The 27,870-nt window shown below is 43.1% G+C and overlaps 1 protein-coding gene across 1 annotated transcript in view; it reads left to right on the top strand.

Moving 5' to 3' along the window:
* The window catches only part of PLEKHM3 (pleckstrin homology domain containing M3), a 171,207-nt gene extending 149,080 nt beyond the window's left edge, over window positions 1-22,127 (top strand). Inside the window, exon 7 of the mRNA XM_056111788.1 lies at window positions 21,625-22,127. Within this exon, the coding sequence (XP_055967763.1) occupies window positions 21,625-21,802 (178 nt within the window). The 3' untranslated portion in view covers window positions 21,803-22,127. The remainder of the gene's footprint in view (window positions 1-21,624) is intronic.
* The last annotated feature ends 5,743 nt before the right edge of the window (window positions 22,128-27,870 follow it).

Raw genomic sequence — 27,870 nt, 5'->3', positions numbered from 1 at the left:
AAAAGACATACCGGCCTCTTGTGAAAATGGCCCCAAAGGGCCCAAGAGATAGTTTGGTGGGTAGGGCACTTGCCTTGCAAGTACATCATCAAGTACTCATAGGTTTGTTCCCTGGCACCACATGTGGTCCCCTGAGCCCACCAGGGGTAATTCCTAAGCACAAAGCCAGGACTAAGCCCCCAAGTGGTGCAGGGTGTAACCCAACTCTCACCCCCTATTTGAAGGGGTGCACAAAGGCTATTGTGAAGCCAAGAGGGGCGTGAAGTGAATAGAGTAAGTTTTTGCCTCTACCCAAGCCTAGCTCTCCGTGGCATACTTGATATGCCAAAAACAGTAACAACAAGTCTCACAATGGAAATGTTACTGGTGTCGGCTGGAGCGAATGGATGAACAACAGGAGGACGGTGTTACAGTGTTACCCAAGCCTCCCTAGTCTGGGTAGGTCAGCCAACAATGTTAGCTATAGGGGTTGTGGATGGCGCTTCCTAAGGCTCCGGAGCAACCCCCCACTTCCTTGGACTTAAAACTGTTCAGAATGAATTTCCTGCCCCCTTCTCTACAATAGCTAATCCTGGTGGTTTCTCAGCAAGATGTTCTTTCTTTCTTAACACAAATTAAATGGAATTCTATCTCCCCCCCCATCGCCACCCCAAGCTAATAGACTATCTTTAACCTAAATAGGAAAATGTAAAACTTTAAATTGCAAGATTTTAAATATAAAAAGGAAGATCCAGAATTACAAGACTACTTTACTTAAGCCTAATCCAGCACCTACCCTCCTGGAAATACTGAAACAGAAACACACAGCTTTAGGACTTTTACACTCTGTTAAAACAATGAGAAAAATCCCATCTCCTAAAGAAACAGAAAGGAGAAAACACGTCCTCCCTGAGTGAGAATGAGAAATAAGGGCTGTAACTTTTCAGAATTACAAATCCAAAGATTACTTAAAGGAAAACTGTGACTATCAAAGCAAAAGAGGTCCATAAATCCACCATGTGATCCAACGAACTTTAGTTTTGCTTTTAAAAACTCCTTCCATTGCCTCATAGCCAGCTTTCTTTCTCACAAATCTACACTACCCTCTTCTTCCCCCTTCTTATTAGAAATCCAGTGCTGCCAAGTAGACCATCCTACTTCACACATGGCTGTGAAGATGCCATTCCCAGATCTTGAAATGCATCCAGATTGCAAGTACAGAAATACTTGATCTTAAAACTGTTCAGAATGAATTAATTTTAAAAGACGCCAACTCTGATAAATCAGTCTTGTCCTTTCAGTCTGATCCACTGGGTGTTGTTGATGTTCCCATGTGACTGTCAAGGCTTCCTCACAGCTGCTCCAGTACAGAAAACACAGGAGCTCAAGACTTACAACCCCAGTGTCATCCAGGACTGTATCTCAAAGCAGGTATACTGGAAGACAATTGTGTGTAAAGACAAGGTTGCTAGAGTGGTGGCTTAATAGGCTGGAGCACATGCCTGCATGCAGGGGGCCTAAATTCAATCTCTGATATCCCATGACCCTCCAGGTATCCCCAAAAGTGGCCACTGAACAATAAGCCAGGAGGAACCCTTGAGTACTACTAGGTTTACCCCCGAATTTTTTTAGGAGGAGTGGCCACACCCTAGGGCTTACTTCTGGTTCTATGTTCAGACCATGCTCAGGGGACTATATGAAGTGCAGGGATTAAACCTGGGTCAGCCACATGCAAAGCAGGCAGGCACATTACCCTCTATGCTGTTTCTCGACCCACCCCCTAATTTTTATTTTAAAAAGACAGAGGCTGGAGTGATAGCACAGCGGGTAGGGCGTTTGCCTTGCATGAAGCCAACCCAAGTTCGATTCCCAGCAACCCAGATGATCCCCTGAATACCATCAGGAGTAATTCCTGAGTGCAGAGCCAGGAGTAACCCCTGTGCATCACCTGGTGTGACCCAAAAAGGAAAAAAAAAGACTAAAGAGTGCATTTGGTGTCCTTCATGTAATAGTCATTCTATCATTCTATAAATATGTATTATTTGGTTCAGCTCTCCCAAATTTTGTGTGCATTCATTAATAACACTGACAAAGCTTCAAATAAATCAGTTAAGAGAAATATTTATGTAAAATATGTATACTAATTAAATCAGAGAGAGATAAATAATGTATGAACACACTTATAAGTGAAATCTAAACCAAAACCCTCATAGGTATAGAGAACAGACTGATGATTTGCCAGAGATGGAGAATAGAGCTGGATGACTGACATGCTCAAAAGCTACCCATTCCCTAATAGAAGATAAATAACTTCTGAGAATGTGATGGATAATATAAGGGCTATACAGCACAATGCTGTACCATATTATTAAAAGTTACTGCAAGAATAGATCTTCAGAGATATCATCACAAGAAGAATTGGTAGCTAAGCAAGGTGATGGATTTAAACTAAATGGTTTTGTTTAGGAAAGATGAGAGAAAGAGAGACCATAAAGTGAAGGAAGAGAAATGACATATCCAAGCTGGGCTGTGGGCGATTCCCAAACAGAAAGTGCCTCTGAGACGATGCATGTTATTTAAACTTACTGCAGTGATTATTCACAATAGACATGTGTTAAATAATGCTATGCACCTACAGTTACCACAAAGTCATATGTTAGATGTCACTTCCATCTCAATAAAGCTGTAACAAATACTTACAAAGACAGATGAACATCCTAAAAATATGAAGTTACTATTGAAGCAACTGACCTACCATTAAAGTGCTTCTCTAGAGAGAAAGTTTGAAAGTCAACAACCCTAGCTTAACCTTCAGGAAGGCGTCAGAGAAGGTGTCTTCCTGAGTTAGCAGAGCTTCTGCAACACTTTTGGTTACTCTGCCCCCAAAAATGTTACTTGTCTTTTAAAGCAAGGGGTGGGAATGAGAGGAGTTGGAAAAGCAAAATGAGCATTATTTGAGGTTTTTCTTCATGCGCAGTATGAGTTTTCTCCCTCTCCTCCAAGGAATAGCAGTTGTATACAAGACCTTGAACTTCTCAAGACTAAACGGGTGGAGGGATGGGTACTTGATCATTGTATAACTGAAACCCAAGCACAAAAATTTGTAAATCTACAACTGTACCTCATGGTGTTTCACTAATAAAAATCTAAAAAAAAAAAAAAGACTAAACTTCATCGAAGGTGGGTTGACATTCTACCCTACCACTGACTGTATGCAGTTGGAGAACATTTCCTGTGTCTGTCTTTGAGGTCAAACTCTGGCCTCTGGAGAAGTTCATGCAAATAAGTTTCTAGCAAGACATTCTCTTTATTTATTTATTTGCTTTTTGGGTCACACCCAGCGATACTCAGGGGGTTATCCTGGCTCTGCACTCAGGAATTACTCCTGGTAGTGCTTGGGCAACCATATGGGATGCCAGGGATCGAACCCAGGTGCAATGCAAACGCTCTACTCTCTATACTATCTCTCCAACCCAAGACATCATCTTTTTGATTTTTAAAATCCATCTTGTCTGGTGAGCTCACAGAAAAGACTTTCCAAGAAACTTGGTCAAAATCCCATTGCTTTCCCACCAAGCTCTAGCAGTGTCCAGCCAGTGCTGAATAACACGAAGACTCCTCCCAGCATCCTTGACTTTCTGAATTGGTTCTGCATCTCTTTGCAGTCCTCACAGCCTTGTCCTTGTGAACCTAAACTTGTTGGGCACAGACATTATTCTCCATTTTAGCATATTCTGCCCTTCTATAAGCTTCAAGTACATACGAAACTTCAAAAGGTTCATTGTACTCAAACCTTATGAAGGCTTGTTTTTAAAAAGAAAGAGAAAGTAATGGGGCGAGGAAATGAACAGAAACTTTCGCAAAGAAGAAATCCGAATGGCAAAAAGGCACATGAGAAAATGCTCTACATCACTAATCATCAGAGAGATGCAGATCAAAACAACAATGAGATATCATTTCACACCACGGAGACTGGCCCACATCCACAAGAACAAAAGCAACCGGTGCTGGCGCAGATGTGGCGAGAAAGGGACCCTCCTTCACTGTTGGTCGGAATGCAGGCTGGTCCAACCCTTTTGGAAAATAGTATGGACGACTCTCAAAAAATTAGAATATGATCTGCCATTTGACCCAGCTATAGCACTCCTGGGAATATATCCCAGAGAGGCAAAAAGGTATAGTCGAAGTGACATCTGCAATTGTTTGTTCATTGCAGCACTCTTTACAATAGCCAGAATCTGGAAAAAACCTGAGTGCCCGAGAACAGATGACTGGTTAAAGAAACTTTGGTGCATTTACACAATGGAGTACTATGTAGCTGTTAGAAAAGATGAAGTTATGAAATTTACATACAAGTGGTACTACATGGAAAGTATCATGTTAAGCGAAATGAGTCAGAAAGAGCGGGATAGACACAGAAAGATTGCATTCATCTGGGGAACATAAAGCAACAAAACGGGAGACTAACACCCAGGAATGGCTCAGATTAGTACCAGGAATTTTGCTCCATGACTTGAAGGCCAGCCACATGTGCTAGGTGAAAAGGAAGCTCGGATAGAGAAGAGAGCACCAAATAAAGGGTGTTGTGAAGACCCTCCCAGGGTGGGAGAGACATGCTAAAAAGTAGTCTATAGACCAAACATGATTGCCACTCAATGCCTCTCTGGCAAAACACAGTACCCAAAAGAAGAGAGAGAGAACAAGGGGGAATGCCCTGCCACAGCGACAGGATGGGATGGGGGGCGGGGGAGGGATGCTAGGACCCGTGGTGGGGGAGGATGGGCACTGGTGGAGGGATGGGTACTTGATCATTGTATAACTGAAACCCAAGCACAAAAATTTATAAGTCTATAAGTGTACTTCATGGTGTTTCACTAATAAAAAAAATGATTAAATTTTAAAAAAAGAGAAAGAAACTAAAGTAGAACGTGACTTCTTCCCATAGAAGATGCTGAGATGCTCACACTTTCTCAGTGCCATTTGAATTTGAGCCCTTGAGAGCTATGTTTTCTGTCATCCTGGATCCCCTTGGTTCATTCATGGGAGTATGAAGAAGGTGCTGGGGGGCTGGGGGTGGCATATGTGTCTAGAAAAACAGTCTGAGCCCAGATATGCCAGTGACCTCCCATATGCTCTTCCATCTTTCTCAAGAACCAGTTAGAGTCAATCATTTTTTGAAAGTGTTTCAAGTTTAGGCAGGAATTTGGAGAAGGGTGGGGGGTGATGAGAATGAAACCTGAAGAGGAGAGAAGCATTCAGACTGGTCTGTCCCTGGGGCTCCTTATTTATTCAGCCTTCATTTATCCTGAGTCCTTGCACAAACAGACTGAGATGCCTGGGTTCTGCCCTCATCTGGACTCAAATACACATACATTACATACCCTTTTCTCACGAATCAGCCTGACACATTCCTTTGTTGGTAAATGGTTCCAAAACAAACACTGTCCGTGCACCTAATTAGCAGGTTTGTGGGCTGCCCTTGGCAGTCCTGTTGCATCCTGTTCAGCACTAGGGAACACCAGCCTTGGCGAGCTGGGGCTGAGGGAGGGGCAGCTTCCCCAGAAGCAGAGATGCTTCTTTAATATTTCCTTTCTATGGCTTTTCTTGGGAAACAGCCATTTGGTGAGTGTTGTAACAAGGTGTGGTATCTGCAAAACAGTTAGAGGAGATTTGGTTACCTCTACAGGTGATAAATCTTTCATTTCCATCATCTGGATATTCCTATCTCTCTCTGGCATTGAAGAGAAGGATACTGAGACTGTTCCCAAGAACCTCTCACATTGTTCAATCAAGGGTGAGACTCCTACCAGTGTTCTAGAATTAAGAGCTAACAGAGATGGAACGAACCATGGAGACCATTTAGACATTTTCCAGTGGAGAGGAGAATCACTTTGGCCCCATTGGCTCATGGATTGTGTGGATAGAAGTAGGAATTCTATTCCTCTTAGGCTGTTTGACTGTCTCCTCTTCTATGTAGTCTGTGAAGGTTCTGCCTAATAGAAACTCAAGTGTAATGCTGGGGCAGGAGGGGGTGTGGGGGGGATGTTTGGCTTTAAAACTCTGGTCAAAGAGTAACTTGGTAAATAACATTTCACCTTGGCCTGGTGACTCCCATATTCACATGTCAAAATGTTTCGGAATGTCTGCTAACACAGTGGAGACTTTTGTGAAATCTTCAGGGCTGACCTGACCCTTGATGCCATTAAGCCACTTGATAAATATGGTGCATTTCTAAACAGTCCTAGCTGGGGAGCCTCTTGTTTATTGAAACCATTCGGCCTCTGAATTGATGGCTGTCATCTCCATCTACACGCATTACTTGCCAGGTTTCTAGTTAGGTAGGACCGGTTAATACTGTGTTCATCATTATATCTCTACTAGCACGTTTCAGATAGCCTACTTGGCTTGAAAGGGTAAATGCTCATCATTGCTTAATTCACTTTTGAACTTATTAACTATAAAATCAACCAATGATCATTATAGAAACATGCTCAAATAACAGAGAAGTATAAAGGTTAAAAAAGATCCATGCAGAGAGAAGTACATATTTTTGATAAAGCTGAGCTCCTATTGAATATATTATCTTATGATTAGCATTTTAAATCCATTCTATCAGAATGAGGAAAGTACTCACATCTAATTAATACATTTGAAGGAATGGCTGATTTTATAGGGAAAATTTTTGATTCACTCTAAAATCACTGCTACCTGTTTAATAAGTAGAGACAGGCTAATTCCCAGAAAGAAACTGGGCTCAGAATATCAAAGTCTAACCCTGTTGCTAATTTGCCGTGTAACCTTTGACAAGCCGCCCACCTCTGGTTTAAGTCCTTATTGACAAAAGCAGAACTTTACTTCGGTTTCAGTGCTTAGCATTTTGCATTAGTCTGTCTGCTGGTGTGTTGTGATCTTTTCAGTGACAGTGACTAGTTTTGGTATAGTTGACCCCAAGACACTACCATATAAACTCCAGTTGCACCTTGGACCACTGTTCTGCAGGTGGGTAAGACCCCAGAGCAAGTGGACAGACTCCATTTTGCTCGCTGCTTAATTCTCTGTATCTAGAGCAGCACATATGGCCCTCCCGTTGATCGTCGATTTGCTCGAGCGGGCCCAGTAACGTCTCCATTGGAGACTTTGTTGTTACTGTGTCTGGCATATCGAATACTCTCGGTAGCTTGCCGGGCTCTCCGAGAGGGGCGGAGGAATCCAACTCGGGTCGGCCATGTTGGCCGCTTGTAAGGCGAACGCCCTACCTGCTGTGCTATCGAGTGGTTCATAAATACTTCATGAATGAGCAAAAGTCTATTTCATTTTTTCAATCTGTACTTGTTAACTATACTTGTTAAGTGGTAGTTTCATTTCTTTCAATAGCTTAAACTAGTTTCAGGGCAATCATCAACTTAAACATAGGCACTACCAAGATACGTGAGTTTAGTGAGTGACAACTGGCCTAGCATCTGATCTTGGGACAAGGTGTTTCATTGGTCTGGGATATTTTAGTGCTAAGCTAATCAGATTGTTTAATTTTCTGAACATATTTTAGGTCATGTTTGCTTTTGCTTGTGTGTGTGTGTGTATGTGTGTGTGTGTGTGTGTGTGTGCATGCTTTTTCCTTCTCCATGGAACTGTAAATAAGTAACCTGAATACACAATAGAAACGAGAAAGAGTATTTACCTTTCCATACAAAAAATATTGACTTTTCAAACTGAGCAGTATGTTCTGAAATGAACTGTTTTATGCCTTCAGTATAATAGTATCTTGGCTTTGTCTTTATGTTTATGATGTTTCGAGACTTTTTTCATCCAACTGTTCATTACCAGTAAGTTGTTATTACCAAAATCTTATTGAAGTCTCTTGAAAAGCCTTTTTTGTTTTTATTTCAGCACACGTTCTATATTAAACACCTTCATTTTTCTGAATATGAACCTGCAATATGAAACTGCATGCAGAAATGAGGAATATCTGCACAAACTCTCTATGGTTATTAATTATCGACTGTTCAGTTCCTGATGCTTTCAAAGCACTTAAAGACAAAGACACAATAAATGTCAACACTTGCACAAAAAATTGGTATTTGTGGGGCCTGGATAATAGTACAGCAAGTAGAGGGCTGGAGCAGTAGCAAAGTGAGTAGGGTGTTTGCCTTGCACATGGCCGACCCAGAATCAATTCCCAGCATCCCATATGGTCCCCTGAGCACCGCCAGGAGTAATTCCTGAGTGCATGAGCCAGAAGTAACCCCTGTGCATAGCTGGGTGTGACCCAAAAAGAAAAAAAATTAGTACAGCAAGTAGAGCTCTTGCCTTTCACACAGCTGACAGTTTGATCCCAACACCTTGTATGGTCCTCCAAGCCCTACTAGGAATGAGCCCTGAGCACAGAGCTAGAAGTGGTTTGTATTTGAAGTTAATACTACTCCTCCCATGCCCCATTGTTTGATATAACTTAAATTGATATAACTTGGTCCTTCTCGTCCGCCTCTTTATTTCCTCCCCACTCCAGTGTTTTGTGATCCAAGGCAAAGGTTTGTCATTATTTGATACTGTCTGTTCCCTTATCTTGTTTCTCTTTATACCACAGATGAATGATAACTAGTATTTGTCCTCCATCTCCTCCATTTAACAGTACTATCCTGTTCCATCCAAATTTCAGCTGACTGCATAATTTCCTCTTATTTACAGCTGCATGATATTTCCGTTGTATATATCACAACTTCTCCTTTAAAAATTTTATCTTAGGTGCCATGGTTTACATAACTGTTAATGGTCATGTTTCATATATTTGGTCTGTAATGTTTTATATATGTATATATATACAACATTAATATATATAAAACATTCCAGTACCACCCCCTCCACTGAGCTAACGCTTCCTATTGGAGACCAGTTCTCAGTCTCTATTACCACAACTTCTTTATACTTTTATTTAAATATAAACAAATAGAGGGCATTTGGGTTGTTTATATGTTGACTATGTACTAAGCACTGCAGTAACATATATATGAGTATCTTTTTTATTTTTTTGTTTGTTTTTGGTGGGTTATTTTGGGGGGTGGGGACGTCAATGCCAAGGAATAGAATATTGGAAGCTCTATTTTTACTTTTTTTTTGAGAAATTAACTACATCGTTGGAAGCTCTATTCTTACTTTTTTTTTGGGGGGGGGGGGAGAAAACAACCATATCATTTTCCATAGAGATCAAACCTGGCAATATTCCCACTAACAGTGAATGAAGGTTTTCATCACATTCCCACCAACACTAGTGGTTGTTTCCAGTCTTTTTGATATATGTCACTCACACTGGTGTGAGATGATAGCTCATTGTTATTTTATTTGCATTTCTTTGACAATAAGTAACGATGAATGCTTTTTTAAAATATACCCACTGGCTACCCATAATTCCTCTTTGAAGAATTATCTGTTCATGTCTTCTCCCATTTTTGATGAGATTATTTTTTGTTGTTGGCCTTTGCGAATTCTTGTATATGTTTTATAGTAGCCCTTTATCTGATACATGATGTGAAAATATTTGCTCCATTCAGTGGGGAATCTTTAACCCAAGTTTCCTTTGTCATCTAAAGCATTTTTAATTTAGTGTAGTCTTTAAGTCTTATGTGTTTATTTTTGGTTTTGTTATTTTTGCTCCTGGTGTCAGGTCACTGAAGACACTTATAAAGGTTCATATCCTTGAAGTTTTGCCTATGCTTTCTTCAATTCATTTTGTGAATATTGGTCTAATCTGCAGGTCTTTAATTCATTTTGAGTTAAATTTTGTGTCAATGTTAGATATGGATCCGTTTTCTTTTCTTTTTTTAACATGGCTATCCAGTTTTCTCAGTACCATCCCCTTCTCCATTTCCTGTATACAGCTAGAAAGTATTCATAAATCTGAGGGTTTGTTTCTGGGCTCTTAATTCTATTCCATTGGTCTCAGAGTCCATCTTTATCCATTTGCCATACGATTTTGATTACTATGGCTTTATAGTATAATTTTTTTTTAATTTTTGGGTCACACCCGGCGATGCTCAGGGGTTACTCCTGGCTCTGCACTCAGGAATCACCCCTGGAGGTGCTCAGGGGACCAGATGGGATGCTGGGAATCGAACCTGGGTTGGCCGCGTGCAAGGCAAACGCCCTACACACTGTGCTATCACTCTAGCCCTATAGTATAATTTAAAGTCAGGAACTATAATACTTTCCATCTTCTTTTTCTAAGACTTGTTTTGGCAATTCAGAGAGTTCTGTGATTTCATACAAATTTTATTTTATTTTATTCATTGATTTCATTTGGTTTTGGGGCTACACCTGGCAATGTTCAGGGGTTACTCCTGGCTTTGTACTCATTACTCACTCCTAGTGGTACTGGGGACCATATGGGATGCAAGGGATGGAACCAGTACTAGAGCTCTGATCCCTGACTTCATACAAATTTTATAGAGTTTGTTCTAAGCCTTTAAAGATTGGCGTTGGAATTTTGACAGTGATTGTTTTGAATCAGTATAATGCTTTAAAGATAATGGCCATTTTGATAATATTTTAATTCTTCCAATCCATTTTTTGTTTCTAAAAGGTTTTAGTGCAACTTTTAGGGATTTCTATGTATATTATCATGTCATCTGCAAATACTGATAGTTTAATTTTTTTCCATTCCAACTTAGATGTCTCTGAGTACTTCTTTTTGTGTCATTGCTGTGGCACAAACTTCAAATAATTATATTGAATAATTTTAGAGATAGTTAGCACCCTCACCTTGTATCTGAACTCATAGGGAAGGCTTTCAGTTTTTCACCATTAAGTATGATGTTGGCTGTGAGTTTGTTGTAAATGGACATTAATATCTTGAGGTACATTTCTTCTATTCCTATTTTGTTGGATTTTTTTTATCATGAATGACTGTTAAATCTTGTCAAAAGCTTTCTCTGCATTATTTGATATGATTATATGATTTTATTACCTTTTGTTGATACAGTGTATTGCATTAATTAATTTGGGTATACTGACCCATTTTTATTTCTGTCAATAAATTCTACTTGTTTATGCAGTGAATAATCCTTTTAATATCTTGTTGGAATAGGTTTGCTAAGATTTCTGTTGAGGATATTTGTGTTTGTGTTATTCTTTTGATCTTAATTTTCTTTTAAAATAATCTCACTCTACTTTTGGAATTAAGTTAATATTGGCTTCATAGAAGCTCTTAGGAAGGATTCCTGTTTTCTCATAATTTTGAAGAGCTTGAGGAATATAAAAATCAGGCCTTCTTTAAAAGTTTGGTAGAACTCACTGATCAACTTGTCCGGATCAGGGCTTTTGTTCCTAGGGAGATTTTAAATTACTGTTTCACTTTCCTTATTCGCGATTGGTCTGTTCAGATTTCTACTTCCTCCTGATTCACTCTGGTAATTTATATAAGGATCAATCCATTTCTTCTGGGTTTTCCAGCTTAGTGTCATAATGTTATCCAGAGTAACCTCTTACCATCTTTTATATTTCTGAGATGTCTGTTGTAATTTCTTTATTCTGTTCTGATTTTAGGGTTTTCTCTCTTGCTTTTCCTCTTATATCTAGCTAAGGTTTTATCAGTCTTGTTTATTCTCTTGGGGGTGCTGGGGAGGGGGAAGCAGTACCATTTGTGTTGTTTTCTTGATCATTAATTTCTGCTCTAATTTTTATAATTTTCTTTTTTCTGCTTGCTTTGGGGTTCATTTGGTTTTTTTTTCTAGTTTCTCAAGTTGTGATGTTAGGTTATTTATTTGAGATTTTTCCTGTTTCCTGATATAAGCCTGTATTGCTATGTACTCCCCGCTTAGTGTTTTTCTTGTTGTGTCTTACAGGTTCTGATCTTTATGCCTTACTTCTTGTTACTTTTAAGGAATATTCCTTTTTTTTTTCTTGGCTTTTTGGGTCACAACCAGCGATGCTCAGAGATTACTCCTGGCTTTGCACCCAGGAATTACTCCTAGCGGTGCTCAGGAGACCATATGGGATTCTGGGAATCGAACCCAGGTCAGCCGCATGCAACTGGGCTGTACTATCAACGCCCTTCCTGCTGTACTATCACTCCAATCCCTTGAGGAATATTCTTATTTCTTCTTTGATTTTTTTCATTAACTAGTAGGTGTTTAACAGTATGTTTTTCCGTTTCCTAATGTTGGAGCTTTTCCATACTTTCTTTCTCAAGGGCTCAGTAAGTCCCTGAGCACTGCCAGTTATGCACCACACCCCCACACACAGAAAAAAAAAAGGTTCTAATTCTACCTTCATGGCATTGTAGTCTAAAGATACTTGGTATGATTTCTTTTTTTATGACTTTATGGACACTAAAATTGTGGCCCAGCATATGGCTATCCTAGAGAATCTTCTATGTGCACTAGAGGAAAAAAAAATGTGTATTTGGTTTTGAGGGGACACATACATGGAATATACATACATACAATACATGGAAATGAAACTGGTTTTTACCAAATATTAAAATGTAATATAGAACAGCATAGTGTGGGCACTGAAACAGATATGTGGAAAAGTATTTCAGAAAGTACATAGATACCTAAGTGGTTTGGAAATTCAGTGCACAATAAAGGTGGCACAGGGGACCAGAGATAACTCAGCTAGTGGGAGCACATACTTTGCATGTAGGGGACCAGCATCCCAGATGGTCCCCTGAGTCCAGCCAGCAGTAAAGCCCTTGAGCACTGCCAGTTATGCGCTGCACCACCCAGAAAGAAAAAAAATTCTTTTCTATTAGCTATGTGAAACTACTAATAAATATGAAATGGGAAGTCCTTGAAAATGAAATGAAAACATTGGTTAATATCACTTTCTCTTTTCATTTTGCGAAGCTCTGACTCTTACTGTAAATATTTCCAATAGTCCTGTGAGTCCATTAGACAAGCCTTCAATCTCAGGAAATGACCGGCTCAGAACAGTGGTTCTCCAGTTTTCATATTTGCTAAAATTCTCTTCAAAATTTGTTAAAACACAGATTTCTGAGTCCCACCCTAGAGTTTACAATTCAGTAATTTTAGAGCAAGAATCTATAATTTACTTTTCTTACAAATTTTCTGGTGGTACTGGTTTGGCTCGCTGGTCCAGGGACCCCACTTTGAGAACCACTGACCTAAAACAAGTTGAGTACTGGAAAATTGTGTAAAACATTTTAGGAGAATTCTATCACTGAGGGCAGTCTACGTAATAACAAATGCTCTGGATCTTTCATTTAAATACCTCCCTTTTAAAGTTTCATCTATAATTTATTCTGAAACAACTGTTCATAAAATCAGATTTAATCTGTCTTCTGAATTCTTCTGCATTTGATTAAATGTATACTTGCTTGAAAATTTGTTTTGTTTTGACTACAGTAGGTGTCTTATTACCTTGAGGAACTGAAATATGATATGTCAAATAGAGGTAAATACTATTCAAAGCTTTAGATATATGCAATCTTAAAATTTATTATTTTTAAGTTTTAGGTTTGTGGGACCACACAGGATAATGCCTGGAAACAATTCCTGGCCATGATTGGGGCCTATATTCAGTTCTGGGGATCAAAGTGAGGTTAGTCACTTGCAAGGCAAATACCTTAACACCCTCTACTATCTCTCTCGCCTATAAAATTATTATTTCTCTTAAAGAAGCTTACGTCGAAATTCTGACAAAGTCTTTCAGTTTTACATCATGAAATAGACCCATGAATCAATGGAAGTTCATAAACCAAGTTTTTTTTAATCTCTGTTAGTGTAATAATGTTCTTATATTCATTGTCTTTTTTTTAATGTACCAAGACATTATTAGATATCTATTAGGCTCTTAAGTATTTTAAACTACTTTAGAAGTTTCCACAAAAGTTATTTCTCTTACTTATATACAGTAATATGTTCTTTCTTTTTTTCTTCAAAAGTTGTAAATAACTTCTGCATTGTCTAGCAGTTCATTTGCTCTCCCTAATATTAGCCAAAAGATTTCCCTAATGAAATCTCAAAAAGAGATGACCATCCTTTTGTTTAGAATTTATCAACTGTGAATTATTAAATACAAATGTCCAAGTGTCAGAGGGGCCCGTTGTTCCTCTTCCCCAGAAACCATTCCATTTAGGTCAAATCAATTATAATTTTATGCGGAAAGTATTACTGAGACCTTCTCCCATCTTTTGCATACTTGAAAGAAGCATTTCTTAAGCATCTGGACTAATGATAATGGTGAGTTGCTGTCCCCAGTAGGGTAGCAGAATTAACAAATGAATTAATTAACCCTTGTTTACATTCTATTTCAAAGCCAAGATTTTAAGTAAAGCTTTTGTCAAAGGTATTAGCAGAGCTTTTTTACAAACTGGAAGTGCAAGACCTGAGAAGCCAGATGCTTTGTGGGCTCAGAGAGAAACTTCCTTAATTAACTCTGGGAACTCTCGAGGCAAATACAAAGATTAGTCAGGACATACCCATTGTTCTTCCCAAATTTGAGTCTTTGTGGTTATTTGGGGCAGGGGCTGAGTGGGGGTGGGGAATGAGGAACGCAAAGAACCACGTGGCCAGTACCAGACAGGAAAGGTCCAGATTTCAAATCAGAAGATTGGAAGGAAACAAGTTCCGAGTTGATCGCCCACTGACTAGTTCTGGAACCAGACAGGCTACGGGTCATTTCATTTGATTGTTTAATTTCATGTTGTCCAAAATTAGTCATTTTGACTTATTTTTTTAAGAGGAAAGCAAATACCTCACTCATAGAGCTACTGTAAAGATTGATTATGTAGCAGGAAAGGACCAAACAGACCTTGCCTCAGTGGAATGTCCAGTTTTTTAAATTATTATTTCCAGAGGAGCTCTTCCCAACAGCACTTGGGGCCACCAGGGCTACACCAAGGGGTGCTCGGGGCACATGTGGTGCCACGGCTTGAACTCAGGGTCCTATGTATGCCAAGCACATGCTCTCCAACCTTTCAAACTGGCATCTCAGCCCCTAAAACATCAAATTTTGATCTGCCGTTATTTGTATTCACCACTATTGGAATCACTTTACACACTAGCAAGGACATTTGACCTAAAGAGCTAGATCTCATCGGGTTCAAACGATTCCCAGCAAACTATACGAGTATCCTTTTAGAACCCCCATTCCCAGCCAAAAATTTTAAAGGAGAACAATCTCAATGAACAATCCCAACATCACTAGGCCCAAATCTAGTTTCTTTCTTCCTCTCCAAGAAACTAGGAAGACTCGATAATCCAGCATATGTTGACCCTTTGCTCTTTTCCTCCCCTCCCCATTCTGGGACAGAATAGAGGTCCAGCTTGCAGACTGAGGACAGACTATAGATTTCCAAAAATCCTAATGCAAGATTTGACTGTGAAACCTGGACTCTCCCCCATCACTGGCTCTATATAATATTTTTTTTTCTTTTTCGGTCACACCCGGCATTGCACAGGAGTTACTCCTGGCTCTGCACTCAGGAATTACTCCTGTTGGTGCTCTGGCGACCATATGGGATGCTGGAAATCAAGTCCGGGTGGTCGCATGCAAGGAAAACACTCCGCCCTCTGTGCTATTGCTCTAGCCCCCTATATAATGTTTCTTAATGAAACTGAGCATTAGCCTTCTTTATTTTAACCCTAAAAAGCAAGAATCTGTTATATTGCATTATTCACTTAAATAATTCATTTGACCTTAGAATATTTAGTAGCACAATCTGTGTTGTCGTCCAGAGAGAGAAAGAGAGAGAGAGAGAGAGAGCTCATAGGCACATGTGCGGACATTGATTACCTGTGATCTGTAATATTGGCTAATTTTGTTTTTATGTGAATTATATATCCTTTGCTTATATTCATTTACTGACACAATAATAGAAGAAAGCACTAACACAAGACATTAAAATAACCAGGGCCCAGGCCTGAATAGCTACCTCCCTTAGTTGAGAGATTTAAATAATCATCTTAGTTTCTCAGAAAAAAAAAATTATAATAGCTAGTGGCCATTTGAGGTGCCTGACATAGCAGCCATCCACAAAACCACACTTGTATGGCTGCTAGCATGCCCATCTTTCTACAGCCCACCCTCTTCGCTGTGGGCTCCACAGAGTGAGAACCAGCCAGAGCCCAGCCCTACTCTGTTGGCCTGTCCTTTCACTTGTCAGAGATCCAGCCAAATTCAAGCCTGAATTTCAGTGCTAGTGAAATATCTGAGGTTATTGCCTGAGCCCGAAATAAAACTACCACAGAAGAACCCAAAAAGGCACAGCAGCATTTTAGTAACCCTAACTTGGGGCAGGAGCCTTTAGCAACTTCCTGTGCTCTCGCCCACCATGTGCCTCGAGAATGGGAAGAGGACAGACAAAACGATTGATTCTGTCTCTGGTTGGTCTCCCGGATAAACATTCCAGAGCAAACTCTGCAGCCAGGAGTCCATGCTTCTTGGCCCTAATATTTGATAAGCAACCACCCACTGACACATACATACACACACAAAACACACACACACACACACTTCATTCTGTTTGCTTGTAGCAATTTGATTTTCTTGGTCCATCACTGTAAGAAGAACACAGTACCTACCCCAACCTCTTGCCCATTGACTATCAGATTTCCAGGTTATGGAGTCCTCTCTCCCTTGGGTCAGTTATCTAAAATTCCTGGAAAAACTGTTCATAAGGTGTAAATAGGCTCACTCAGTGGTGTCTGTACAAGGTGCTAAGTGGATTTGTGTTGGCCTCAAATGGAGATGTTCCCCTGCCTCTAAAATAAGGATAGGGACTCAAGTATTTCCTTCTTCCACCCACAATTCAAGTTGTTTCCAGGTTTGTAGTAGTTTGTACCTAGTTAGAATTATTGTGACTGTCCTGAGGAACAGAATTACTTTCACAGAGAGGGTTGGTTGATTGCTATCTCTAGCCAACCCCACTCCTCCCAAAATGAAAGCACATAACCATTTTTTCCCCCTTGGGGAAAGGCAGGTGCTGGTGAGAGTTGGCAGGAGACTTATAAAGCAGTCCTTACTAGTTAGTGAAATGTCAGGAGACAGGGACCCTATTCATTCCTTTGAGCTTCAGTATAGTCAGCTAATGGCCTTTAGAGCTGTGGGTCTCAGTTCATATCAACTGTCTCATAGCTTGCTTCATCAATGCAAATCAAATGTAAAGGGATGCTTCTCACTTGGAACCCTTGTTTTATTTGGTGCCAGCATCTCAATTTAGGTTGTTCTGAAGAAGGACTAGCTAGGCTGCATTCCCGTTCTATCATCCACAGACCTCTTGGCAAGAAAATGTGAAAAGGGGAGATAAAATCCAGAATGACCTTTCCATGTCTCTGCATGTCTGTCTGTGGCAAGGAGCCACAAAAGCGTAGAGTAAGACCTTCTCTTTTGATTCTACGACCCATAAACTTAAGAGATGAATGACTGGTCCAGATTCCGGCCACCAAGAGGTTCCTTGCTCCCGTAAGTCTCCTTCTGCAGTGAGTAGCATCAAAGATGCTGTCCTACTCCTCATTGCAGCTGTTGCTGGAACCTAAGTACTTCACAGTGAGGTAGCACTGCACTGTAGCACTGTCCTCCCATTGTTCATCGATTTGCTCGAGTGGGCACCAGTAATGTCTCACAGCAAATTGTGAGACTTGTTGTTACTGTTTTTGGCATATCGAATATGTCACGGGTAGCTTGCCGGACCTTGCCGTGCAGGTGAGATACTCTCGGAAGTTTGCCGGCTCTCCAAGAGGGGTGGAGGAATCGAACCCAGGTGGCCGCATACAAGGCAAATGCCCTACCCACTGTGCTATCAGTAAAAGGGCCTTATGTTGTGAAGCAAATATAGGAGCTCTGCTTTGATTTGTTGAATTGCCTAGATGGTAGTAGAGGAAGCGGAAGAGGCCCAGAGGTTCAGGCCAAAGATCAAATGGAACTGAGGGTCAACCCCCCAAGATGACTTTTGGGGTGAACTTAAAAAAATCTAAATGTATTGACAGAGAGGTGTTGCTGAACAATAAACAGAATTGTGTTGATTGAAGGTATTGATTTCTTAAATGGTAATCTAAACTATTCTTGCAACCACTGGGTGGTAAGTAATACTGGTGAGTCTTCAGCAATATTCATCAACTAAATGTGGATTTATTTATTTTTATTAAATCACCTTGAGCTACAGTTACAAAACTTTCATGTTTGAGTTTCAGTCATATAATAATCAAACACCTATCCCTCCTCCAGTGTATATTTCCCACCACCAATGTCCCCAGTATCCCTTCCCCCTCCCCTGTCCCACCCCTCTCCCTGCCTCTATGGCAGACAATTTCTCTCTTACTCTCTCTACTTATGGGTATTATGGTTTAACTGAATGTTTCAACTATGTGTTTGTGAAGGTGATGTGAATAAGCTCCACTGTACTGAACCTTACTGGCTAATAGAAGAAGCCAGCAGCAGATGACCCTTGCAAATTCCTGTCCTATTCCTTTCCTTGAAAGAGACATTGGTGGGCGATTGCTTCTCAGGGCAAAGGGTGAATCAGCAATATTCCCCTGCATTTGGGAAGACATTGATCAACCTGTCCATTACACAGTTCAAACTGGGCTCCCAGGTTACAGATTGTTAGAGAGTGACACTTGGCTCTGTTCTGAAATCATTAATTTTTTTATCTCTGGCTTTTTTTTTCTTCCAGTTACTGACCTTTGACTAGAAAGAGCAGGTGTATATGGTGGGTCCATCACCCCATGGGTGGTTGTTGCATCAGAAACACCCGATAAGACCCCTCCCCCTCCACTCAGGGCTGGGGCTGGTATCGACCAGATAAGGGAGTGGTACTGAAGGAACCCAGCAGTTTTCTCCTTATCAATCACTGCCCCTGGGCAACTTTCTGGGGTAGAAATCACAGCAGGGCACAGGGGGCAGGGAGGAGGAAGTGCATTTGATAAAGCTGCCATTACTGTCACAAAAGTGATAGGAAGTTACCAGAGGTGTGACCCAGTGGGAACAAAGCCACTGGCCTGGGAGGAACCAGTCCAGACAGGAGGCACTTGGAGATCTGGGTCTGTCCGTCTCCACTGCGAGCAGAGCAGGACCTGGGCCCAGAGATGCTGAGCTGGGCCCACTGTGGTGCCCTGGCACACATAACACTGGTATAAGGAGACAGGCCCTGGTCCTCAAGAAAAACAGAGTCACTCTCCCCTCCCTTCAGAGCACCTCAGGGTCCTTTCTCCTCCCCCACCAATTTAGACTCCCACACCTCAGGGAGCGGTTGGCCATTGTCCACAGCACTTGGGGGGAAAAAAACGGAAACCCAGAATACAGGGGAAGTAAATCACTTGAAAGATCAGGGACACCAGAAACTCCATTCAGATCCTTGTTTCCCTCCAACTCTGGCACCGGGACCAGAGCTCAGTCCAGCATCAGGGCCCTCAGTTAGCACTCGGACTACCCTGCTTTCTGGGTTCTGGACTAGTCTGTCTCCAACTCCCCGTGTCATCCAGAGACTCCCACTCACCCTCGGGAGAATCTCCATGTTCTTCAAGAAAGGAGAGAGAGCGATGGCCATCGGCCTTCATGGTTGCTGGGTGCGGTCAGGGTGACATGAAGACTCGCCAAAGGCAGGAGTGGCTGCCTTCCAGAAAGGAGCCACCTGTGCTTCCCTATGAGGCATGTATCTGTGGTGGGAACTGTACTTGGTGCTTTATCCGTGACACCAGTACCCAGGTAAAGGAAAACTCCATTGAGCAGTTAAGGAAGATGAAGTTCAGAGAAATGAAGGAAATTGTTCCAAGTCATTGTCTTGGTCTACTGAGGCGGGCATACAGCATACCACAGGCTACATGACTCAAACAGTAGGTGTGTGGACCAGAGAAAAAGAGAGAGAGAGAGAGAGAGAGAGAGAGAGAGAGAGAGAGAGAGAACCAAGTAGGCTAAGCACATGCTTTGCAGGCAGGAGGCCTTGCATGGTCCTCCGAGCACTGCCAGGAGCAGCCCCCGGGTATAGGACTGGGTATAGCTCATGAGCCCCCAAAAACAAAAGCCAACGCCAAAATAGAACAAAACCAGATACTTATTTCTCACAGCTCTGAGGCTGGAGGACCTCAGCGAAAGCCACCACCAGTCTCTGGTGAGAATTCTCTTCCTGGTCTGCAGATGGCTACACCCCTTTTCCTCAGAGTACATGCAGGAAGGAGGAGAAAGGCGCGCCCTCACTTGCCTCCTCTTCGAAAGACATTAATCTTAAATCATTGAACCCTGATTGCTTCCTAACGCAGTGACAACCAGGTTTGGGAAATTCGCTCGGAGGTTTGGAGGTGACAGAGCAGTCGGGCTTTCCTGTACCTCTCCTCTAAGTGAACCACCAGGTGTGGGGCACGCCTGTCTGTCAGCGTCCACAAGCCTCCCTGAGCTCCCTCTGAGTTGCTCCCCTCACTCTGGGGTGCAAAAATGGGTGAGAAGCTCGCTCCCCCTTTGACCAGACCTTCTGAATGGTGCCAAGGATGTTGCCCCAAACATTGTCCCACGCCAAGGACTCAAACTGCAGCTATGACGCAGATGGCAAAAGAAGTGTAACGAGGCAGGACCGGGTCCTAGTGGTAGATGGTGAACCAGGGAAGAGAATAGATAAGGTTGAGCCCTGAGCACTGACTGTTTCATAGTTAGCTTTGAACCAGGCCCAGGGTTGGACCTTCCCTAAATGTTGCTCTTTGGACAAATCCCATGGGCCCAGTTCCCTGCACACCTGGAACAAGGTCAAGGTCACTTGTCAGCCCTGTGTGGAGAGAGGGTGAGCACTTAATCCACACTGGCCAGCCACCCACTGAAGCAGCCGAGCTGCGCTTGTCAGTTACTCATTATAAAAGACTTTGCCGAAAAAACAAGCCCTTCAGACTCCTCTGCAGGCTTCCACCAAGCCCAACAACAAGCTCGTCATCCACCTGGAATGTCTCCTCTCTATAAATTACAGTGTCTCGGCATTGTTTTAAACACATCCCGCCTCTCTTGCCCACTTGCTCTTGCTTTACGGTTCCCGCTTGTGTTCCAGAGGCAAACTTGGGAAGGTAGCGGCTTTTCCTGTTTGTTTGTTTGTTTGTTTGTTTGTTTAAAACACTTCAAAGAACACGAATACACTGGATATCATTCAGGAAATGAAGGTACTTTGGTACTTTCCCAGAGTATCAAAGAAAGGCAGGGAGTTCTTAGCAGGGCCCCAGTTAGCTGGTGAGAACTGAAGCGGAGAGCGGCAGTTCTCACGTCTCCGTCTCTGCACCGGGGACTGGCGCAAGGAGTGTTTTCAGCGGGTGATGCTCTTCGTGCTCCTTTCCTGTCACTCCACACTGGGAGTTACTGCCTCTCTGGGTTTCTCAGGAGAGGAAAAGAGCACGCAGAGCGCCTTAGCCCTCTGTCCGTCATCACCACGGTCAGAGGTGCTGACTGACTGCAGGCTCCCGGCCAACTGTCAGCGCCACCTGCATGCATCTGGGTGCCCCAGCCCGTTCTGCTCTGAAGAGCTTTTCAAGTGATGTTTAACCTGGAGCCCTTTGGGAAAGGGAAGAGACTGTGTCCATGAGTCACTTCCCCCCCGCCCCAGACCTGTGCAGGAGGAAATGGTGGGCTCCTACATCTCACTCATTACCACCACCACCACCCTCAGCCCCCCCCCACTCTCTCTCTCTTTCTCATTCTGTCCATCGTTGGTTTTTTTTGCAGGTGTGAGAGCTGTGGAGCCGTTTTTCATTCCGAGTGCAAAGAAAAGTCTGTCCCGTGCCCAAGGTGTGTCCGCCGAGAGCTGCAGAAGAAGCAGAAGTCTTTCTGGCGGAGGCTGAATATGGATGAGAGCCTGGAAGAGGCTTGCAACATGTTTGAGCTGTCCTACCAGAACACCTGACTCGGCGCCAGCCCTGGCCAGCGAGTGACCTCCGGGTGATCCGTCAGCCCCCACGGCTGCCTAACCAGCCAGCTAGGTCCCTTTGGAAGAGGAGCGCCTCATCTTCTGCTAGATTTATATTTTATTTCTATATATACCCATACAGGCAGGTATAGATACACACTTACATGTCCTGTATGGATGTTCCTTAAAAATTATTATCATCTAGAAGGTCCATGGAGTCTCTGTGACTCAAAAAGCTTCTGATTACTGAATCAAATTTAACCATGTAATGAGCTACTTACACCCAAACAATATGTGGTTTACATTCAAGGCTTTATCATTCAGCCTTCTCTCTCTCTCTCTCTCTCTCTCTCTCTCTCTCTCTCTCTTTTGTTTTTTCATTACTTTGGAGGGTGGGGGGTGGCAGGGAATGCATAGGCTCCCATGGGCCATTTTATTTCCCAGGACATAGGGGGAAAAAAGCATTTCCTACATAAACAGGGTTTGGGTTTATTTTTGTGCTATTTATTTGTAACCTACATGGAGGATCGGGTAACCGAGACAGGCGAGACAGGCATCTCTCATCGCCTGTTTCAGAAGAAAATCTTCAAAATGCAGGTCTGGCTCCACGTCTGTGTGTCTCCGCTTGTTTTTTACTGACATGGGGTTCTCCGAGGCTGAGCCAAGGGGCTTGACCACCAGGCGGCCCAGCAGTAAGCATACACTTCTATTTACAAGGAGAGCTAGCACCGGTTTGGAAGCATATCTCAGAAAGATTCTTCCTGGGACAAGAAGAGAACTCTGCCACCAAGAACTATACCGTGTTGGTCTGTTTGTTGGTAGAAATCTCCACATCTGCCAGATGAGGCAATGGCCACCGTGTTTGCTGGGTCAGACTTATGGCTCTGGGGAGGGCAGTTTCCCAGGGTTTTCACAGGAGACGTTTTAGGAGCTTTTTAATGGTGCTTGGCTGAGGAAATTTCCTAAGACTGCTGTTAAAGATACCGGTTTGTAGACTGCTTGACAAGGTTTCAAGTGCATCCATTCCAACAGGTGGTCTTCTGTTTCTTTTCACAGAATCTTCTATAGGCAGTTCCTACCTGCCCTCTGGAGACGTTTTATTTCTCATTGTTTTGCGTTTCACTTTCATTCTGCCCTTTAAACAGGTCAGTTTAGTTGCTTCTGTTTTTTCACATCTTGTTTTTAATTTAAAGTAATTAAGGTAATAGAGAATCCCAACTTGAGGCTATTAAGAAAACCCCAGACTTACCAATATAATTAATGAATTAAATCTAATATTGTTTAAATAAGTATATATTTATAGATATGTATACATACACATATATAATTGCCACCATCGAGCAAAATAAGAAGCGCTAAGAATTCTAGCCTAGGAATAAGAACTGCATTGAATTGCTTAACCCTGTGACACGGAAGTGTTCTCTCGCTGCCAGCCCAGCGGTCCCTGGGCAAACTGTCAGGTAGGAAGGCACTAGAAACAGTGGCTCCCATTCCTTTTGCCGTATCTCTTTCCAAATCAGAAATACATGCTTCTCTTAAAACACATCTCTCTAGACCATATGAGAAGATTTGGGGTGTTTCCAGTAAGCCGAGGATGCCTTCAAGGCTGAATAGTTTCGCTGCTCTTAGGATCTGAAAAATCAGTGATTCACGCCTACCTGGTACATTGAACACCGGGGTCCCTTTTCCTGACCCCGTTGCTCCCTCTCGATCCCAACTTCTGGTACTTCTGTTCTTTCAGAGATGTCGCAGACTGTTCCGCAGACTGTTCGATGTAAACCTTATACCTCTCAACCCCTGCCAGTTCCTTTGGTCCTGGACCACACATTTCTCCTTCCCAGCCCAGCTCCCAAACCACAAAAGGCAAAAATCAACAAATGAGACCACATCACACTCAACAGCTCGGCACCATGCATGAATTTATTTTCTGATTATACAGGAGCTTTAGCCCAGGCATGAACACTTACTCAAAGGCCAGGAGCCTGTTCACGAGACTCCTTATGGTGCCTTTGCCTCTTACGAGTACAGGTTCACTTCCCCCGGACAAATACAGGGAATGTTGCGCACAAAAGAAAAAGGGCGGAAAAATCCCATACAAAAACTTGGCAAGCAGGCAAATAAATTTGATCGTCTCCTCTTGCCTCCTCCCTTCCATGAAATACAGTATTTCTATTTTCCAGCCTCTGAGAAGATAGCAGAACATGATCTTTCACAAGAGAGTTATAGACCAGCTTATTATAAAAACAGATGTGCTCCACTGGCAAAGTGCCTTTTCCTCCGCCTCCGGCTCCCTGTCACCGTAGCTTCTATTGGCCTTCGCCATAATTAATGCATCCGTGATTCTGACTGTCGACAAGGCCGTCTCTTGCACGGGGAGACCCGAAGTTCAGGGCTGTCTCCTCCCCTGCTAGCATGTTTGCACTCTGTGCCGACAGACACCCAGGGTGAGACCGGGTGAGCGTCGGGGTTAAATTCTGGATTCCTGTTGTAAAGGCCTTTGTTTCCACCAGTATCCATTTGGAGGGCCTTGCTAAATATTAACAGTTCCTGTGAACTTGTCAGGAGAACCTTCCACCCACATCGTTTTCTGCTTATTTTCCAAAGTTGGGGGGGGGGGGAGGGGAATAGCAGCACTGTCAGCATCAGCCACCCAGCACAGGACCTGTACCCAGCTGCTTGGGTTCACTCTCCCTTTTGTACACCCCTGGCAGCCACATCGCTGCCGGCCACAGGCCTCCCCACCCACAGCCTCAGCCACCGTCGCCCAAGTGGGGTGGGACAGAGCAGAGTCCGCCGAGGAAACTGATTTCCCTAGGTCTGCCATGGAAATTCAGAACTGTGCTCTCCTCCAGGCCCAGATGCCTTAGACACAGGACACCACCCCTAGGTTCCCATCCCAAGCCAGTTCCTTAGCTTCCTTATAGGTCATTGTTCCACTCCTTAGAAGCTGTTGTTGGAACAAAAGCAAATCTGGGGATTGCCACTTCCTTCAAACCAAGCGAATACCTGCTTCCCCCGATGTTCCATTTTGCATCTCACATCTAAAAGCCTGTGCCTACAGCACAGGAGAAAAGAGCCAGATTGTCTCTGGGAGCTGGCAGCCGTTCTCAGGGGAACCTCTTTTCACTTGGAAAGTCCATTCCCGGCTCTACCACTTGAGGAAATCCCTCCGAGCTGTGCCAGCAGCTCATGTGTGACACAGTTCAACCCTGGTGAAAAATTGGCATCAGATCTGCCGTAAAGCATCCAGTCCCTAAAATAGACCTGCATGTGTACCACTGTAGGAAGGCCAGGAGGTACTTAAGAAGCAGTCAACTGGAAAGGGAATTGTGTTCTTTCCAGATCTGCTTTTTTTGCCCCGAGACTTTATAGCAAAACCATGTCAATGCTTATCTCCCTGCTTTGTTTCACTGCCTTTTCAGGGGACTGTGTGATAGTTCTTCAGTTGTTCGCATGTCTGTAGTGCTAAAGCGTAATATTTTTAGTATTTGAAGAACCGGGAGGGTAATCCTCTTTGATTCTTCTAGAAGAGCTCTCCACCAAAAAAGAGGGACTATATTTCCATGAGCATTTCGGTGGTGTCCTTTGGACTTCTGTTAAAAAATAAAAAATGATACCCATCCAGCAGCCATGAGGGCCCGGTGGGAGGTCACGGAAGCTGCCTTGTGCAGCCTGCGCTGAGCTGCAGTGCGTCCCCTTTGCAGGAACCTGGCCTGTTTTGTCTCTGCTTGTGCACACGCTGAACCTTAAAAATTGGAGTTTCTTCCTGGGTCTCCTCAGAAAAAGAGAGGGATGCGGCTTTGGTCTCTACCCGTTGGGCAGGAAAGGCCACATGTAGTTACTCTGTCTGGGTGGGACTATTCTGACGCTGCTCGGAACACTTTCTGCAAAAGAGAGGCATTATCCAAGGAAGCAGAGAAATGGCCTCCTCCTGATTGATGGTAAAGCTGCTATTGCTGCTGCTGCTTATATGTTTATGCAGAATTCTTCATCGGCAGCACTTTATTGAGCTAACTAGACGGTGAAGAAATCTTCAATTCCTCATTCTTCCAGTACTGCCTAGACTCAACACAAAGGTTTTGTTTCTGTTGTTTGTTTTTCCTCTTCTAGTAAAGATGCATGCAGTACCCCCTACCCCGCACCTCTCTCTTTTTTTCTTTTTTTTTTTTTTAGTTTTGTCTTATTCCTTTTCTTACTCTGAGATAATGTGAAAAAGTAGAGAATTAGGGGCAAGCCAGCCTGAGAGAAAGGAATCCCTTCTCCCCTTGGCATGAATTGAATCACTAGAAATACTCTGCTTTCCTTTCCTTGGTTCTTTTAACAACTGGGCTTAAGGAGCTTTGTGTATTGTGTACCTTTTACTGTTCTTCTAATCCAAAGTCGAGTAGAACTAACTTCTGTAGCCTAAACCCCACGTTGGGCAAATAAGCTCAGGTCAGTTTATCTAAAAGACTAATAGCTGATTTCTATCCCATGAAACAGTGAGCTGACAACCAAGCCCCAGCACCCTGCAGCCTTCTTGGTGGGCAATATTAATTTTCTTGCACTGAAAAAAAAATCTGCTTAGCATGTTTTTAGTGGGTGCTTGACTAAGGCGAAATCCAGTGATTGTTAAACTCTCGGTAAAATTTGAATATGGAGAATACCCTCCGAAGCAAGGGGCAAAGGATGAGGTACATCACACAAGTGGCCCTCCGATGTGACGGAAGGCCTGGTTTGGTATAAGAGAGGAGACGGCAGCTGTTTCACTTCAGCCCCTGCCTGGATAGGGAAGCCATCTTGCTAGAAAAGCCTGGAGTGAGGTCAGCCGGGGCCGAACTGCAGGAGTCAGGCACCGACAGCAGCCTTCCCTTTTGCTGGGGAGCTTCAGACCAGCCTCTCCCCCTGCCCCCAGTCATCCCTTCTGAGCCCAGGCTCAGATTCAGGCCTCACAGCTAGTGAACCGGCTTGCGCACCACCAGGGCCCCTGGCTGCTCCTCCTCGCTGGCCGGGCCTTTGTTCCTCATCCCCGTAGGAGTGCCTTATAGTACTGTCTAGTGCTTCTAGTCTAGTCCGACCCACTTGAAGCCTGCAGGACCCTGCGCCTCAACAGGGACCACTCTGCTTGTCCAACCTTGCCGGTTACTCTTCTATGCGCTGGGAGCCTGCCTGCCTGTGCCACCTGCATGAGGACCATTCACCTTTGTTTAACCTGGTGCCTTAACCTCATGAGTCGAAAGCATTCCTGTTGGAAGCACACAGTTGAAGTAGCCTGGTAGCTCCATTGGCTTCACCACTCCCTTGCCACTTTCACCAGGAAATATCCCTGACACAAGCCACATCACGGTTTAAATTGGCATGATGCGAGGGTTCTGTTGGTGGTGGCTTTTAATCACTCATTCTGTTGGTTTGCTTGCGTGCTTGCCTTCATTAAGCAAACTCAGGGGAATGTCATGATGTCATCAAGATCAGTGGGTAGCAATGCAACCAGATTTGACTCTTAACAAAGAATCTAGCACTTCTTTTTTTTTTTCCAGGTTAAAAAAAATGACATAAACACAAGGTATTTCTCTTCGTAGACAGGTTTTCTTTTGGACTTTGGCACTTGTTTCCCAAATGGGAAGCCTAGGGGGACGTAGAACTGAGAACGATGTGTGTGACATGGGCAGTCACGCTCACTTCCTGGACTCTGACTCGGGCCACTGCTCAGAAAGCCAGAAGACTGCCATCAGCAAGGAAAAGGGAACGCTGTCCTTGAGGAACGGGACAATGTGGGGAAATGGTTGGGTTGCAAACAAAGACCAGTGAATGTGCATGTTCGCACGGGGGACATCAGCTCAGCATGTTCTTGCATTTCTGGACCAGAGATGTGCGCATTATTTTGGTTTGGGCTTGGGTTTTGCCTTTCCGCTCATGTGGTACAGAATTGACTACAAGTTGGGGTTGGGGCTATTATATCACTCCGTGCTGAGCTATCTGTAAAAGCAAATGTATTCACTTACATATGTGTTGTTTCTGTTTTCAGAATTTTATTGCCTTTTGTTTAGGCCTAACTTCTTCCTGTATTTGTTTACATCATATTTATT

This window comes from Sorex fumeus, unplaced genomic scaffold (assembly GCF_029834395.1).
Source record: "Sorex fumeus unplaced genomic scaffold, SorFum_2.1 ptg000014l, whole genome shotgun sequence".
NCBI lineage: Eukaryota > Metazoa > Chordata > Mammalia > Eulipotyphla > Soricidae > Sorex > Sorex fumeus.
This window is presented reverse-complemented; position numbering and strand designations above follow the sequence as displayed.